We start from the raw sequence: 16702 nt of genomic DNA, 5'->3' as shown, positions 1-16702 counted from the left end.
TTGTACATATTACCTACAGCCCTTTAACATTTTAATGAGCGTATGTTATAGTGTCGTGACGTCATCATTAATGGCCATTGTTTTTTTCTTCTTCTGAAAACTGCTTAACCCGACTGTTTCCTTGTCGCTCTTCATAAATTGATGCCTTGCATCCATACCCTAATAATTTAAATGTAAGTATCCACGCTCAAATTTTCGACATTTGTGGCTAAAATCACCTTCCGCTGCGTTTTGTTAGAATAGCTTACATTAGTGTGGTTAGCTTTAAGTAAAGCTACAACATACACTAAGAATGTTCCTATTCTTTACAGGGCTGACTACTGGAAGTCACAACCGAGAAAATTCTGCCAATACTGCAAGTGTTGGATTGCGGACAATAAACCCGTAAGTCTGTCATATTTTATTTGTGAATAGCCTAGGACAGCGTTCATGTGATACTCATAGTTCTTTGTGAATATTTTGCATTATAGAGCATTGATTTTCATGAACGAGGCAAAAATCACAAAGACAATGTTGCAGCCAAAATTTCAGAGGTACTTTTTCCTTTTTAAATCTTCTTACGTTTTGATTTTTGACATTTTGGTTCTCACTCTCACGAGCTGCCATTCGTATCTCCCTGCAGATCAAAAAGAAGAGTGTCCAAAAAGCAAAACAGGAGAACCGCATGTCAAAACAGTTTGCAGCAATGGAGGAAGCTGCGCTCAAGGCATACGAGGAAGACCTGAAGAGGCTAGAAATTGAATCGGCTCAACCTGTCCCAAGCCCAGCATTGCCAAAACCTAAACCTCCACCGATTATACTCTGCGAGCCGCCACCCCATAAAAATTTTCAAAAGAAAACACAAAAGACAAAAAAGCCATCGGCGGAGCAAACACAGACCTGGGTTGAATCATGGACAAATGACGGACACATGTACTATTACAATACAGTAACTGGAGGTGAGAATAATCAGATGTTTTGTTTTTGTGTCCTATCACTGGAACTTAAAGGGACAGAAAACACTTTTGATGCATGCCTCCCATTGGGAAGAATCTTAGCTTAGGTTACTAAATTGAAAAAACACCTGATTTCATTTTTCGGGGGTGTAAAACTGGAGGAAAAACATAAATATGGCCACCAGACATGGGGGCGGACATTTGATCAAATCCAATACTATTTTAGCCAATCAGTTGTGAGTATCCCACCCTTCCAAGACACAGTATTGATCCCAATATTAGTGAGTGTGCATTTGCATGAGTTTAGGTTACGACACTTTGGCATTGCTTGTAAACGATGTTAAAATTAGTTTGGACATTATTTTCTCCATTGTTGGATTTTTACAAACTTTTAGATTTTATACTTGATTAATTTGATCAATTTTCTTCCACGGGGTCACTATTACTAAGTTATTCTAGTCATATAAATACATGGTAATATTGAATTATATATGGCCATATTATAGAATTGTTGGTTGTCCCATTAAACTATCTTTGAGATTCACCAACTTGCTTGTATTTTTTTCTTGCAGGGTCCCAGTGGGAAAAACCTCTAGGATTTCTTGGTCTCTCAGACTTTATTCAGACAAAACTACAGGAAAAGGTTTTTCATATTTTTGCTTCAATGCGAATATTTGTAAGTGTTGTAACTTGTGGTGGATGCTAAAGGCACATTTAAATTCAAAACAACCATGTACGCCAACATCCAGCAATACTGTCTTAATGGCACATTAAAAATGGATTGATTGGGTGTCTTTTACAATCAGTGGCAACCAAAGAAGTGATGCTGCCTTTGATTTAGTAATGTTTTTCTCTTTTTCCAGGGCTCTTCAGTAAGTTATTGGTTGGAAGCCGTTAGCCCTGAAGGATATACTTATTGGTACCATTCAGAAACCGGAGGTTTGTTTTTATAATATATACTTTAACTTAACCCATTTTGCTGTTCTAGCAATCTTTTAATTCCAATTTCTCACCTCTCAGAGTCCAGATGGGAAAAGCCAATTGACCTACCTACCAAGGAAACCCCTGAATCCAATTTAGCATCTGGCAGTGAGAAAGCGCTGGAGGAGTCAGACAAGAGCTGTAAGGAGGTCAAATTGAATGCAGAAGTTGCTGAGCACCCGCCCACTGACCCAGAAAATACCTCAAGGGTAAGAACAGTTGATTTGGATACATAATTTTACATCATTCTTTAGTCAAACTTCTTTTTGGGGCTATTTCAGAAAAGGGAAGCAGAGGAGAATCATTCAGGAACGCCTGAGGATGATCAAAAAAATATGTCTCAGGAGGATGTCAAGGAGAAAAAACAAGAGGTCTTAGATATGAAAAATGAAGGTGAAAAGGAAAAAACAAAAGTGGTTCCAAAAGCTAAGAGGCCAAAATTGCAGAACCCATATGGAGCCTGGGAACAGATCGTGGAGGAAAAGGATCCATAGTATGTGTGGCCGTTCTTTAGCATCTGTTCAATAGGATTATTTTCAGTAACTCATTTTGTCTCTGTCTCCAGCGCCGAAGTGGACTTAGAGTTGCCCATAGTACCGGTGGAAGAAGTTACACTAAACGAGCTACCGCCGGAACCAAAACCCAAGTTCAAGGAGCGCATCATCACTTCACTCGGAGTGCAAGGCGGATCCACGTCATTCAAGAAAAGCAAGACGCAAAATGGCAAATCTCGGAGCTTTAGGCAGAGAGACAATGATGACTAGCCATTTTTCTTTATGTTTCTGGAGGAATTACAGTTGATATCTAAACTTTATTTTTTTCTCTTCCCATTGAGGTTAATGATCAAGTGATTGTACAGAATGGTATACAAATGACAACTTTCATATTAGTGTGGAAAAAAATGAAATAAATAAAAACACTTTTTGCACAAACTCTTTCAAATATTTACCAATATTGTTTCATTTTTGTATTTTGCGTTAGGAAATTAGAAAAGAATGATTTATGTACAGTAAATTGCAAAGTAGCGTGGGAAGGCTTCATTGACGGGCGATAAAATCCTGTGAATTGTAGAATTTGGAGGCAATTTCGGGGCACTCCCTATGTATTTTAATTCCATTTTGTGTTTCTTCCTCTTGGTTTTGGGTGGTAAACTGATGATTTGGTGGTATTTTTCAGTACGTTGTTGATTGCAAATATAATTACCACCAATAGATTTTTTTAGAGGCAATGAAGAATTTCGTGTGGGTTTTTATCAGTGAAAAGAATTGGATGAGCAATTTCAATGCATTCGATAATTGGAGACAAATGGGAATTAACAACAATTTGGGCCTGATAAGATTACTGTGGTGTTTTTAACCTTGCAGAGTTGGAACTGACAATTTTTCCAACAACAAAAAAGGGAGCAATAACATGGGTTGCTTTGTCATTGTCAAAGCATTCCCTCAGTTGCATTCAAACAATACATAGATGTGAATATAAAAGTTACAAGTCAAATGTAATATCCCCTGTTTGTGATGAGGGCAGAGTGCTTTTGCTGTTCTCCACCAAGTCCAGAAGAGCCTGCCTTTCTGTTTGCTCAAGTATGGCAGTGATGAGATCATCGAGCGCCTCCCCTCCTCGCATGAACTCCTGATGTGGATTGGAATATTCATACATGTGACAAATGCCAGACATGGAGTCACATGCAAAGTGCTGTTTCAAAATCAAACCTTGATATCTCTGCCAATGTAGCCAATCCGGTGGTCTGTGATACGATCCTGGCTGAAATTGTAGGTGCGAATCCTGTCTGACTGTGAGCGTGTTCCCACCTGATGTGACATAATTTTCCGTGAATGGACACATTAGCTGCATGTGAATTAAGAATTGAATTCCACCTTTGAAATAGATTAGATTAGATAACTTTATTCATCCCGTATTCAGGAAATGTCACTGTCACTGTAGCAAGAGGGTGAGAATACAGACACAGGAAGACATTTTAGACATAAATAAATAGGTAATAAATAATGTAATTAATAAATAAGCGAGTTGCTGAAATATATATATATATATATATATATATATATATATATATATATATATATATATATATATATATACATATATACAGTGGTACCTCGTCATACGACCGTTCGTCATACGGAATGCTCGTCTTACGGGGGAAATTTCGATCGAATAATTCGCCCGTGATGCGGTCAAAGTTTCGTGATGCGACCAAGCCAGGTTGCCATGGCATTTTTTTTGGCATATCTTTCGTGTATAACAATATTTACGAGCACCGGATGAGCTATTCAGACCAGGAAACGCACAACGCGCATGCGCGGTGAAAAGAGGGCTTTCTGGGTAATGAAGTATACTCGTGCTCGCAAAAGTATCCCCGGTAGCAACTCTATCATAGGCGCCGTTCGATGGGACGCGAACACAGATGCTACAAGCTAAAAGGAGCCGCTAGCCAGCGCCCCTGTAGCTCCCATGAGAAATCCGACTCGGATCGCTGCCGCCTGTGCGACGAGGAAACAGAGTCGTCTGAACACTTATGGCTCCGCTGTCCGGCCTTAATGACCGAACGCTACCATCGCGGCTTGGGCAACTCCCTGGATGAACTTATCCGTGTTCCAGTGGCAGCCCTAGCGCTGCTGAGGGTAATCCTCAGGCGCCTGAGGTGAAAAAGAAGAAGAAGAAGAAGAAGAAGAAGATGAGCAGCGGGGCGATCGCTGATAAGACTGCTTGCTGCTCGTTGGCAAGTGGTCGTGCGTTCTCCGATTGTGAGGACATTTGTGTGCATCATTTTCGGAATATTTTGAAGGGAATAGTACGACAGCAAACAGCCCATCGATAGCGAACGTGAGGGTGGAGTGTTTGTTCTGTTTACGAGTGCGTTGTGTGGAGGGAAAAAAAAAACGAAGCCCCTCTCCCCTCGGCGAAATCCGGCCAATTTTAGTTAGATTAAACACTTTATTTCTATTAAACCACTCGTTATTTATTACTTTGTCAATATATGGCGAATTATAAGAAATAAAACATTTTTTTTCAATCCAATATCCTGTTTCTGGTGTTTTTTTCAGAGAGTTGGAACGAATTAAATTGTTTCCCATTCATTTCAATGGGAAACTTTACCTCGAGTTACGAGTAACTTGTCATACGAGCTCAGTCCCGGAACGGATTAAGCTCGTATCTCGAGGTACCACTGTATATATATATATATATATATATATATATATATATATATATATATATATATATATAAATATACATATAGATACATACACAGATGCACATGTATACATACGGTTGGTCTTAAATAGGGTTAGTAAATAGTGTAAACTGTCACAATTGAAACTTTCCACTAGAAGTTCTATTTAGCTCAATATTCACGTTTTGTTCTTCAACGATATAAGTGATTGTTAAATATTAAAAGTTAATTAGGTCCTACTTCCAAATAAATGTCGATTTTCTTATAGCAATAGTACCATAAATTTTCAATGTTCTTCATCTTAATGGAAATTTCTGAACTTTTCACACGTTAGATACACGATTATTTTTTTTAATAAATACGAAAACAATAAAAATTACCTGTTGCTTACGCGCTAAAGTCTTCTGCTCAGTCACTTTACCCATCATGCTCTGGTACAGTCGGGCTTTTAGCATTTGCATAGCAGTTTCTCTGTTCTGCAGTTGAGAGCGAGTCTGTTGACATTCAGCTGTAATACCTGTAAAATAGCAGAAAATAAGTCTCTAGAGCACAAGTGTCAAACTCACAACCCTGATCGGATTTGCTGCGTCATTTTGTGTAGAAAAGTCAATTATGTGAATCGACTTTATGTTTTCATCTAAAATACATTTTTTTTTAAATGATTTGTATTCCACAAAGAAACCTATAATGTATATTTTTCCTATTTTAATTTAAAACATAAGTTTATAGGCGGCCCGGCAGCCAAGTGGTTAGTGTGTTGGTCTCACAGTTCTGGGGTAAAGGGTTCGATCCCAGGTGGGTCCTCATTGTATGGAGTTTGCATGTTCACCCTGAGCTTACGTGGGTTTTCTCTGGGTACTCCGGTTTCCTCCCACATCTAAAAATATGGCTGGTTGAACGCTCTAAATTGCCCCTAGGTATGAGTGAGTGTCCTGCCCTGTGATTGGCTGGCCACCGATTACAGGATGTCCCCCCGCCTGGAGGCTGTAGCTAACTGGGATAGACTCCAGCACCCCCCGTGACCCTTGAGTTTATAAAAAAAAAATGAAAAGAGAATATATACTGTTTTTGTGAAAATGTTCAGTTAAACAATTTAAGAATACGTTCGACTATTTACTGTTTTGGTTATTTGTTTTAAATAAAATGTAAATTAACAATAAATGACAACAAAAACTAAATAAATACCAATTAGTGAACAGAACATGTACTATTTTCATCCCTTTTGTTTTCGTATTAAAAATTGTACATTTATTATTACTATAAATATTTAAATAAAATGTAAATTAACAATACATGACAACAAAAAATAAATAAATACAGACACTCACCTACTTACGAACGAGTTAGGTTCCGAGCGATTGTTCATAAGTTGAATTTGTTTGTAAGTTGATTCAGTGCTATATTTTGTATTATAATTTACTTTTAAGGCCTATATAAGTATATTGAAGGTTTATATAAGTGCATTTGTATGTTTAAGGCTTGTATAAGTAACACGCATTGGTTTGTACTAAAAAACATTTAATAAAATGGAGAGAATATGTACAGTACTGTATATATATAGAGAGAGAGAGATTTATGTATTAGACACTGCCCGAAAGAAGCGATCTAACGACGATTGCACAGTTTTGCAACATTTTCCATCATAAATGATGCGGTAGCACTGTATGGCATCATTCAATTGATTTGCAAACTTTGTGCAACGTTCAATATTTGGGTCCTTCTGCTCGATCTTTCTGTTTATAAATGATACTGACGGTCGAACGATTCAAGTTGTATGCCCGTGCAACGCTCACCACTCTCACGCGCATCAAGCTTCGTTATTATTGCCACTCGTTTCAAATGAAATGGCTTGCCTCTTCCTTGCACCTCCCTCACTAGAAGCCTTTCGCTTTTCACCAACCATATTGAATAATGGCTGCACGAGATATTTCATGATAAAAATGAAAAAGGTTCTTTGCGCACTGGAGATACGTCACGCACTTACGCAACTTACGCACTGCAACGAACTGGGCAGAGGAAGGTGGATGCTGGGTGAGCTGAGCGCTCACAGCCCCAGGCGTCGGTATTAGCGGCGGAAAGAAGCACTACTCGGAAAAAGGCGCGCAATACAAAATCGAACTTACGAACATTTTTCGACATAAACGCAATTTGCAGACATGTTCGTATGTACCGTTGTTCGTAAGTCGTATGTTCGTAAGTAGGGGAGCGTCTGTACCAATTAATGAACAGAATATGTACTATTTTCATCCCTTTTGTTTTTTCATTAAAAATTATAAATTTATTAGTACTATTATTTTTATTTAGTTATTTTAAACTGAAAAGACAAGTAAGAATATTTGACATTTAGAACAGAATAGTTCTCAGGTCATTTGATTATGTATTAGTAGTTGATGATGAGTCAACTGTTATACCTGAAGGAAGGTGAACAATGCGCACTGCACTGTCGGTCGTGTTCACACTTTGACCCCCAGCACCTCGAGATCGGAATGTGTCAACACGCAACTCTTTAGGGTTGATGGTGACATCCACCTACAGCAAAGAAACCAATCCACATCAATGTCGTTATGTTATTAATATTAAGGAGTGTTGACTGACGTGTTACCTCAACAGGCTGAGGCAGGACAATCACAGTCATAGTTCCAGTGTGAATCCGCTGCATCCGGGAGGAAAGGCCCACCTTGGGAATCCTCTGAACCCGGTGTGTGCCCCCCTCATGCTTCAAATGTCTGTGCACATCTTCGCCCGCTATCCGCACAGCTGCGTGATGCAAACCACCTGAGAAAGACATGAGCAAAAAGTTCAAGGTTCAAATGTATCACAGCTTTAATAATACCACAATGTACATACCATATTCTGCGGGACTAGTTCAACATCTCGAAATCCCAGTTCTTGTAAGCGGCAAAACCCTGGTACATGTCAAACATTTCTCTGGTGAATTGCTGGCATATATCACCTACAAAAAATACAGAATTGAACTAAAGCTGTCATTACTATAAATCATAAAATTGCGATAACCATGTTACGAGAGACATTTTTAAATGTTTAAATGTTTCACGAATTTCACATTGGAACTTGAGTTCATCTCTTAACATTACAATCCACATTTCAACACTAGAGCTGAATAGCCAAATGAACAACAAGCATCCAATCAATCACCAAGCAATTCATGTTTTCCGTTAAAAGCGATTCACATTTTAAACCAAGATAAGACACTTGCAGAATGGCATGACTCGGCACGTTGTGTACTTTGCCATTCGGCTCCTACTTAAAAAATTGTAAGGTTTTCAAAAGGTATTAACACATTGAAAAGATGGAAATTTGCCATCAAACACTGACAGCAGGGCCAATTCAGTTCCTTGTAAAGGTCATACAAAGGGCATTCAAGTATTTTCCCAAATATATTTTACAAATAGCCTGAAAGTGTTTAATATAGTTAATACGTGCTTAACAAAAACTCACAAACCTCCCGTCGTTCGTCCTGAAACAACTTCCAGTAAAACGTGACTGGAGTCCAGAGGATCCTTTGGCATGAGAGCTTTGATTAACTAGATGGAAAAAGAGGGATGCTCGACCACTGAATATTTTGCAAGACTTCTCAAGACTTGCATGCTCACCTCTTTTTTTAAGCTTGAAATCCTGTCAAAGATTAGAGCTTCCTCTTCTTTTAGCAGTTGGGCAAACTGCTCTGCTTCATCTTTGGAACCAGCCGGGGCTAGAATCATAAGATTATGATAATTAATCTACGTATGTTTTTTCCCACAATAAGTCAAGAACAAATAAAGGGACTGATATTAAACTTGCAGTATTTGTTTGTAAAATGAAACAGAAGAGGTGGTTCAATTCTAGAGTTCTGATGTCAAAGGTCACAAAAGGTTTGTATAGCTGTTTGGGTTTGGTTTGGTCTCAAGAGTGCTCCCCACGTATTGAATAATTTGGGGGTGTTCTAACTTTTTTCCTCCAAGATCTACTTTTCAAGGAGTTGACCTTGCATGAAGTATAATTTTACAGACCACTGACAAAGCGCAGCAATTATTTATGTTGATATACCTCGCATTAGACAACGTGCATGGAAGCGGCAGGGAACGGGGGTGAAAATAAATAATAATAATAATAATCGGACATAGGCCCTGTCGTCATCATCAACAACAAAAAGCCTACTTGTCATCACACCCAGAAAACTGCGTATGATGAAATTGGTGGTGCTTCTCCATAAACTGCATTTACTCGGCAAAAAAATCCACTCTCAATTTCTGCTAAAGCTTACTGCAGACATACCAGATTCATAAGAGGCAAGCTAAGGAAATCGAAAGAGGGGAGGGATCATGGGAAATGTTATTGTCGTGCGATCTACTAATAGTACCTTGGCGATATACCGATAGTTCCTTGGAGATCTACCGGTAGATCGCGATTTGCGTAATGGGCACCCCTGGTATAATGTATGCACACAATTTACGTTTTTATTGGTGTAGAGATTAAACTGAACGGGACACAAAAGGAATCCAAAATAGATTTAGTTTTGCACTTACAGCGCAAAATCATCTGCACTTCATCAAGTTCTTCCCTCGCCCGTTCTACATTCTGAAAGGCATTTGCCAAAGGCTGAAGGTCAGCGTGCTTCTTGACCATCGCTTTTCTTTCAGCTTCGCTCAGGTTGGAACGGTCCAATTTTTGGCCCATAGTTTTGTGATCTTCCACGAGATGCCGAAGATACTTTTGAACGGCATCGTTTTCGTACAAGTCCCCCGCATCGCTGTGAAAGAGACACCTGAACGTCCTACGGCGCAGTGTCACCACAAAGGAGGCATGTTTTCCACCAGCGAATCCTGCTAATGACCTCCACTCTTGGCTTTTTAAAGTCCTGTAAAATAGGAGGCGGACACCGGGGAATAATCTGCGAAAAAACATTTGACGTATTTGCGGACCTGAAAACGGCATGCATCGTTTCAAAATAGTAACGAGGTATTGACAAGGTCCGACATTTTTCAATTGCAAACGCAACACGTGAAGAAACCCGGAAGTGTTTTGCGAATTGCCGACACTGTGGCAAAGCATTCTGGGAGTTGAGGTTTTATTGCCGACATATCTCAAACTGCTGCCAATTTACACTTCATCTTTATTCAGCAAAAAGTGCCCTACCAGATGAAAAAAATGTCAAATTCTAACTCATGTGAAGGTACGTGAGCTTTGAACAGGTTTAAACGGATTTATTTTGCAAATTAAATTCAAACAATTTATCTAAAAACCTATTCTTTCAACGCTAACCGCATTAGCTTACTGTAGTGATTGCCATTTAACAAAATTAGATTTTCTTGTTGTGTCTTTTATTCTCACGCATAAGTTTTTCATGCCAAAAAAAGGTTGATTTTATTTGTTATCTGACCTTCAGAAACACAAATACAAACCCCAGAAAATATTAGCCAGCGTGTCGTCCCTAAGGCTGAAACTCTGCAAAAAGATCAAGAAGTGCTGAAATCATTACAGGTTCAACTTGAATTCACTAATGATGATACATTAATGATATTTATATTTATCTGAGTATTTGTATTCGTGTTACTAGTTAAAAGAGAAATAATTTGCTGTGCAAGAAAATTTGCATGTGCTTTAAATGTGAAGCCTTTTGCCAGGTGACTTTGTCAAATGTGCAGAAGAACAGCGACGAAGCTGAGAAGAAGCTGAGACGTAAAGTGGGACATCTCATCATCATGGAGGATGACCTGCTACACCATGAGCAGCAAATAGAGGCTGGACGTGACCACTGTGCCTCTCTGATAGTGGAAAAGACAAAACTCTTAGACCAAATAACTGAGGAGGAGGAGAAAGCCCGCAAGTTACGATCTCAGTTTGACATTTATCGGAGAAAGATGGAAAGCCACAGGCAAGCAATTTTGCATGCCGTGGGCGAGATTGATGTTTGCGAGAAAAGGGAACTTGTCCAGAAAATGAGAAAAGCCAAGGAGGACCTGAAGGAAGATTTAAATAATCCACATGGCATCAAAGTACAGACTGCAACAGTAAAAAAAACTTCACATTTCAATTGGTATTATTATTTTTTGTGTCTGGTGTTCATTAGTTCCACTCTGTTATCTGGATTTTGCCTACAGAGAGAAATTGATGCTCTGACAGGAGAAATTAGAGTGAGGATGGAAAATATAGCAGAGATGAGGGAAATTAAACGGAAAGAGTTGGAGAGCCACACCCGGATAAAGAAAGACATTGAGGTGCAGCACACCAAATAAGCATTACAGAATGTGCTTCAGTGGTATAAATGTTTTTGCATCCAGGTCCAAAAGCAGCATTTTGACGACATCCGCAAACAACTTCACTCTCAAATCAGCAGGGCCCAAGCCATCCATGGGTAAAGACCAATAGAAAAGACCAGGGGTGTCCAAACGTTTGTCTCCCATGATCAATTTATATTCCCATTTCAATATATAATCAAAGGATTCAAGGGCCACCTTAATCCTTCCACTTTTATTTGTTTAACAAAAGATCGGAATCAGGGAAAAAAATCATGATTTCTAAAATGTATTTAATTTAAAGTATAAACTCATTGGCTGCTAATTGACAGTGAGACATCCAATCCATTTTGACTAGAAAGTTCAATTGGATTTCACATCTATCGCCATCAATGGGAGTGAAACCTCAGATCAATATCAGCCTTCCTTCCCTGTTGAAATTGATTTGATGTCTATTACTGTTACTGAGGTGCCCGTAGATAGCTGGCAGTTCCTCTAGCACCCCACACGACCTTTGTGTGGTTCAGAAAATGAATGAATAAACTGTAGCATAATAAAAATTGAGCAATGGGTCGTAGTTTGGACACCCTAGGATTAGAGCATTCATATTTGTGAACAGTATCAGACCACAGCTGACCTGATCCCTTCATTCATTTCAACACTGCTTATTCTTGTCAGTGCTTTGAGTTGCTGCTGCCTTTTTCTAGCTGACTTCCTAAACCAGGGGGTCAGACTCGGGTTGGTTCGTGGACCGCATTAACGTCAACTCGATTTCATGTGGACCGGACGTTTATTTTAGCTTTTTTAAAATATATTTTTAGATTTTACAAAATTATTTTTGAACTAAAAATACAGAAAAAATTAAAAAATTACAATTATTGATTTAAAAGGGGGAAAATCAGGAAATTTAATATACATCTATACTCTTCATTTTAATTTGATCCTAAAACAGAAAGTCGGCACTCATGATTTACTTTCCTGGGCCACACAAAATGATGCAGCGGGCCAGATTTGGCCCCCGGACCGTCACTTTGACACGTGTCCTAAACAATATGCCATAAAAGTAAACTCTTCATATTTGGCCTCATTGTACCCAAAACTAGCCGCCTGATGGGGCAGTGGTTCACTCGCCTGACCTCGGTGTGAGCAGGGCGTGGGCTCGAAGATGCAGCAAGAAAGATAGATGACTGAATACTACCCAAAACTTTAGTGCTTTTTTATTTATTTTCCCAAAAATTCACTTAATTTCATCATTTTTTTCTGAGTTGCTCTGGCTCGGTCACAGGGCGAGCAGAGGTTCATTGAGAGATTAGTCTTTTGCCACCTGGAAGTTACATGTGATCTGATAAGGTTTATATATTGTGGTACTATGTTAAACTATGTTTGACTGAAGGTCTGACGAAGAAACATCTGTCCAATGGTTTTATCCAGGCAAATGTCCAGAGACATCCACCTTATGGAGAGAAAGAAAGCTCAACTCCTACAGCAGCTGAACTCATCAACTGTCTCTGGTTTGTTCTAATTCAATTCAGAAAAAGTTAATTGTAGCCTTGCACACACTCCTATTTTAAGATTTTATCCCTTTGTAGCCCATGAGTTGTTTCTACAAGAAACCAGCAGAGGACAGCACTGTCAAATAAATTATCCACTTGTTTAAAACCATAATCCAGCCATGACTATGATATACCTTGTTCAAATAGCTTCTGGCTTGTTGAGATGCCTACATTTTCCAGTTATTGCAGCATATAATTTTCATGAATATCCCTTGAGTATATTTACAATACGCATGCAGAGAAGAGGACATGAACAGATTTTTTGTTTGTTTTATGTTTTTGCCTACGACCCGATGTTAACAGTGCATCAGTTCATCCCAAGCACAAACTGAACAAAAGCTCCAACTGTCGATATGTTGTGGTACACACTGTTCCGGTTTCCGACTCAGTAGCTCGCCTGATGCAAGGTGGGCTGACAGTCCCACTGCAGACTAACAAGACGACACTGTGCCTGTTGGACCATATTTCATAACTATCTTTAATCAGTCAACATTGTTACAATTTATGCACATTAAATTGTTTTGTACTCATCATTGTTCCACATCTTGGATTGTGTCTTTGTCTTCATTGTTTTTTATGGTGTAAACCATCACCTGTCAATGCCAGTTCCCTAATTTTCATTGTAATATGGGGAAAGAAAGAAAGAAAGAAAACATGAGTTTTGAATATCTGACACAGGCATATTTGGTGGGGGTTGGAGGGCATTTCCTGAATGGTGCATTGTGGAGTCCATCCAGCTGGTGCGGGACGGCTGCTGTTGGCTCGCCCTCATTTAAGCAGTCGAATCTGACGGCACAGTTGAATCCATTCTTCTGTCCTGCCTATGGGGAAGCCTCAATTTCTCAAACGTTTACACCAAAATTGTGCAACTGAATGCTTCCACAAACGAATAATTTAATAGTCGACTAATTGCATAATAGCGGTGCGGCGGCCTCACAGTTCTCTATTCTCTGGAGTTTGCATGTTCTGCCCGGGCTTGCAGGGGTTTTCTCCGGGTGCTCCATTTTCTTCCCATATCCCAAAAACATGCAGGGTAGACTGAGTGAAAATTCTTAATTACCCTAAAGTATGAGTGTGAGCTTAAATGGTTGTCTGTCTCCTTGTATCCTGCGATTGGGTGGGCACCAATTCAGGATCTCTCCGGCCTGGTGCCCATAGTCAACTGGGATATCCTCCAGCACCCCACGTGACCCTTGTGAGGATAAGCGGTTCATAAAATGAATGAATAATTGCATAATAATTGGGATGAATCATGTTATTCACCGTTATGTGAGGATAAGCGGTTCATAAAATGAATGAATAATTTCATAATAATTATATAAATCACGTTATTCGCCATTATGCGTCTCTGAGTTCGATATTTCACCTGTAAATGTTCATTGGAGAAAATACACATTGAGAATAATAATTTGTTAATAGCTAAAGGTCAACAAGGTGTCCAAACAATTGATAAATCATCCAAATAGTTGTCGATTCATATGATATATGATTAGTTGTCAAAAAGTTGATTATTCGTGACACCTTAATTGCAGTGTACAAGTTGGATCGGTTGATAATTTCTTTATAAATGCATGCATAATCGGTCCATGCCATTCAACTCATGATAGTGCTACTGCAGAGATAATTGGATAGTTTGAATTGAGGATTTGATGACTTTCATTCATTTGGAATTACCTGGAAATGTCCCAAAACAATCTGGAAGCGACCTGGAATTGAACCAAAAAGAACAGAAAATGATCTCGGAAAGCCCCGAAATTCATGGAAAGTGACCCACAAATGCCCCCCAAAATGAACAAGAAGTGAACTAAAATCAACACACAGCCCATGAATCAACAGGAAATGACCCATAAATGCACCAAAATCAATAGCGCCCCGCAGGAGTTTGCCGATCAGCAGAGCAAAGCATGCCTACGCGATTACGTCAGAAATTGCATTTTCTAATTTAAACTGTGAAGTTCTCGCCATTAAATGAAATCAGCTTGTGGTGGCTGATTGCAATGTAGGAAAACTGTGATACTCGTCTATTTTCAGTCTCTGAAAAACTCACATTGTGAAAAAAATGAAGTTCCAGTGCTGAGAACCGAGAAAAATGAACTCGCTAAAATGTTTTTGATGGCCCGAGTGTGTCTTACAGGCACTTTTATAAGGTGCTGGTTAACCCTACGTGTTTTGTTAAGGCAGCTGACCTGGAGCACATAAGAAATCGTTGTGTGTGTGTAATAAATTCCAAGGCCCTAACTGCTGTGCGTGAAGGCAGATTTATTGCCAAGCTCGGCACTGTGGTGGAGGTGTAAAGTAACAACTGATGCACCGCGGGAACTTTTGTTTGTCTTCACTCCGTGGCTGTAACTGTGACTCAACTTGGTCGGTTCACGCTCCACTTTATTCATGAGTACATTCGGCTTGCCTCTCACGTTTGTAACGGTAACGGGAAGATTAGAGTCCCAATATCACTAATTTTTACATGCAAAGACTTTTCAAAAATCTATTTTCAAGACTCACATAGCTCTATAACTACTGAAATTGTGCAATAAAAATGTTTCATACTAAAATTCTAATGAAGATTATGCATATATAGGAAATTGCTCCTCTTTTGTCCTTTTTTCTTAATAAAATGAAATACACATATTTTAAATTTTAAAAAAAGCATTTTAAAAAGTCTAAATAAATAAACAAAACGAAAAATTTCCAGTTTAACAGAAAAAATATAAAATATATTTGTTGAAATGTACTTACTGTCTTTTTTTAATTAAAAAAAAGATTACAAGAAAAAAATAATGTTTCCCCTTAACAAAGTTTTTCTCCTAAAAAAAAAAGGGGGGGGGGGGGGTTAGCACATCGGCCTCAACGTTTTGGGGTCCTGGGTTCGAATCCAGGTCGGTCCACTAGTGTGGAGTTTGCATGTTCTCCCCGGGCCTGCATGGGTTTCCTTCGGGTACTCCGGGTTCCTCCCACATTCCATAAACATGCATGGTAGGCAGATTGGACACTCTAAATTGCCCCTAGGTATGAGTGTGAGTGTTCATGGTTGTCCTTTGTCTCCTTGTGCCCTGCGATCAGTTGACCACCGATTCAGGGTGTCCCCCGCCTCTGGCCCGGAGTCAGCTGGGATAGGCTCCAGCACCCCCCGCTACCCTAATGAAGATAAAGTGGTTCAAAAATGAGATAAGAGGAGAAGTTAAGTTAGCACTAAACATCCTAACTAGCCTTTCCTATTCAAGAAAGCTTGGTGTGCCTATTATGCTGATGTACCACATTGCCTGGATTTTCCACGAAGGTGCAGCTCAACTGGCGGAAACTAGTCAAACTGAATTGTTCCTGCTGTTCATCATTAGGCCTGATGGCAGCCTGTCACGCCTCCATCCATTTACCAACAAAAGTAAAGCCTGCAGAGTTTTTCGCTTGTGTGAGTCATGGCTAATTGTCCCTTCTGCTGACTCACACGCGATAAGACAAGTGAAAGCAAGGTGTGCAAGTCATATCGCACCATCTGTCATTGTTTGAGTTAAAGTGGACTAAATGGGAGACGGGACGGCTGAGTGGTTAGTGTGTAGGTCTCACAGCTCTGGGCTCCGGGGTTTGAATCCAGGTCGGTCCACCTGTGATGAGTTTGCATGTTCTCCCTGAGCCTGCATAAGTTTTCTCTGGGTACTACAGTTTCCTCCCATGATGGGATGATTGGACATTCTAAATTGCCCCTAGGTATGAGTGTGAGTGGTTGTCTTTCTCCTTGTGCCCTGCGATTGGCTAGCCACCATTTCAGGAGGCCTCCTGCCTGGTGCCCATAGTTATCCGGGATAGGCTCCA

At 39.5% G+C, this 16702-nt stretch overlaps 3 protein-coding genes across 3 annotated transcripts; 2 read left to right on the top strand and 1 right to left on the bottom strand.

The window, feature by feature from the left end:
* The first annotated feature begins 49 nt into the window (after positions 1 to 49).
* On the top strand, positions 50 to 2848 carry wbp4 (WW domain binding protein 4). Its single transcript, XM_077594827.1, has 9 exons — positions 50 to 173; positions 312 to 384; positions 471 to 533; positions 623 to 938; positions 1508 to 1578; positions 1799 to 1874; positions 1956 to 2125; positions 2198 to 2409; positions 2482 to 2848. Coding segments are annotated over exons 1-9 (1182 nt in total). The 5' UTR covers positions 50 to 171; the 3' UTR covers positions 2681 to 2848.
* mtrf1 (mitochondrial translational release factor 1) lies at positions 2676 to 10135 on the bottom strand. The gene is given in 10 exon segments (XM_077594817.1): positions 2676 to 3545; positions 3626 to 3724; positions 5487 to 5623; positions 7518 to 7635; positions 7709 to 7881; positions 7954 to 7970; positions 7972 to 8059; positions 8570 to 8651; positions 8721 to 8818; positions 9633 to 10135. Coding segments are annotated over 10 exon segments (1368 nt in total). The 5' UTR covers positions 10042 to 10135; the 3' UTR covers positions 2676 to 3398.
* Positions 9452 to 13416, top strand: ccdc122 (coiled-coil domain containing 122). Its single transcript, XM_077594838.1, has 7 exons — positions 9452 to 10279; positions 10493 to 10587; positions 10731 to 11117; positions 11208 to 11324; positions 11388 to 11461; positions 12774 to 12853; positions 12932 to 13416. Exons 1-7 carry the CDS (start codon positions 10246 to 10248, stop codon positions 12997 to 12999), a joined length of 855 nt encoding a protein of 284 aa, XP_077450964.1. The 5' UTR covers positions 9452 to 10245; the 3' UTR covers positions 13000 to 13416.
* Positions 13417 to 16702: the final 3286 nt, after the last annotated feature.

The sequence above is a fragment of the Stigmatopora argus genome, chromosome 1 (assembly GCF_051989625.1).
Source record: "Stigmatopora argus isolate UIUO_Sarg chromosome 1, RoL_Sarg_1.0, whole genome shotgun sequence".
Classification (NCBI taxonomy): Eukaryota; Metazoa; Chordata; class Actinopteri; order Syngnathiformes; family Syngnathidae; genus Stigmatopora; species Stigmatopora argus.
Note: the sequence above shows the minus strand (reverse complement) of the source record. Positions and strands in the feature narration are given on the sequence as shown.

Excerpts from the sequence above, each read along its gene's own strand:
- wbp4 (XM_077594827.1), top strand. Across the intron at positions 1,579-1,798 it reads AGACAAAACTACAGGAAAAG|GGCTCTTCAGTAAGTTATTG; the intron begins GTTTTTCATATT and ends CTCTTTTTCCAG. Across the intron at positions 2,410-2,481 it reads GTGGAGGAAAAGGATCCATA|CGCCGAAGTGGACTTAGAGT; the intron begins GTATGTGTGGCC and ends CTCTGTCTCCAG.
- ccdc122 (XM_077594838.1), top strand. The coding sequence starts at position 10,246 with ATGAAAAAAATGTCAAATTCTAACTCATGTGAAG. Across the intron at positions 10,588-10,730 it reads AAGTGCTGAAATCATTACAG|GTGACTTTGTCAAATGTGCA; the intron begins GTTCAACTTGAA and ends GCCTTTTGCCAG. Across the intron at positions 11,462-12,773 it reads AGGGCCCAAGCCATCCATGG|GCAAATGTCCAGAGACATCC; the intron begins GTAAAGACCAAT and ends GGTTTTATCCAG.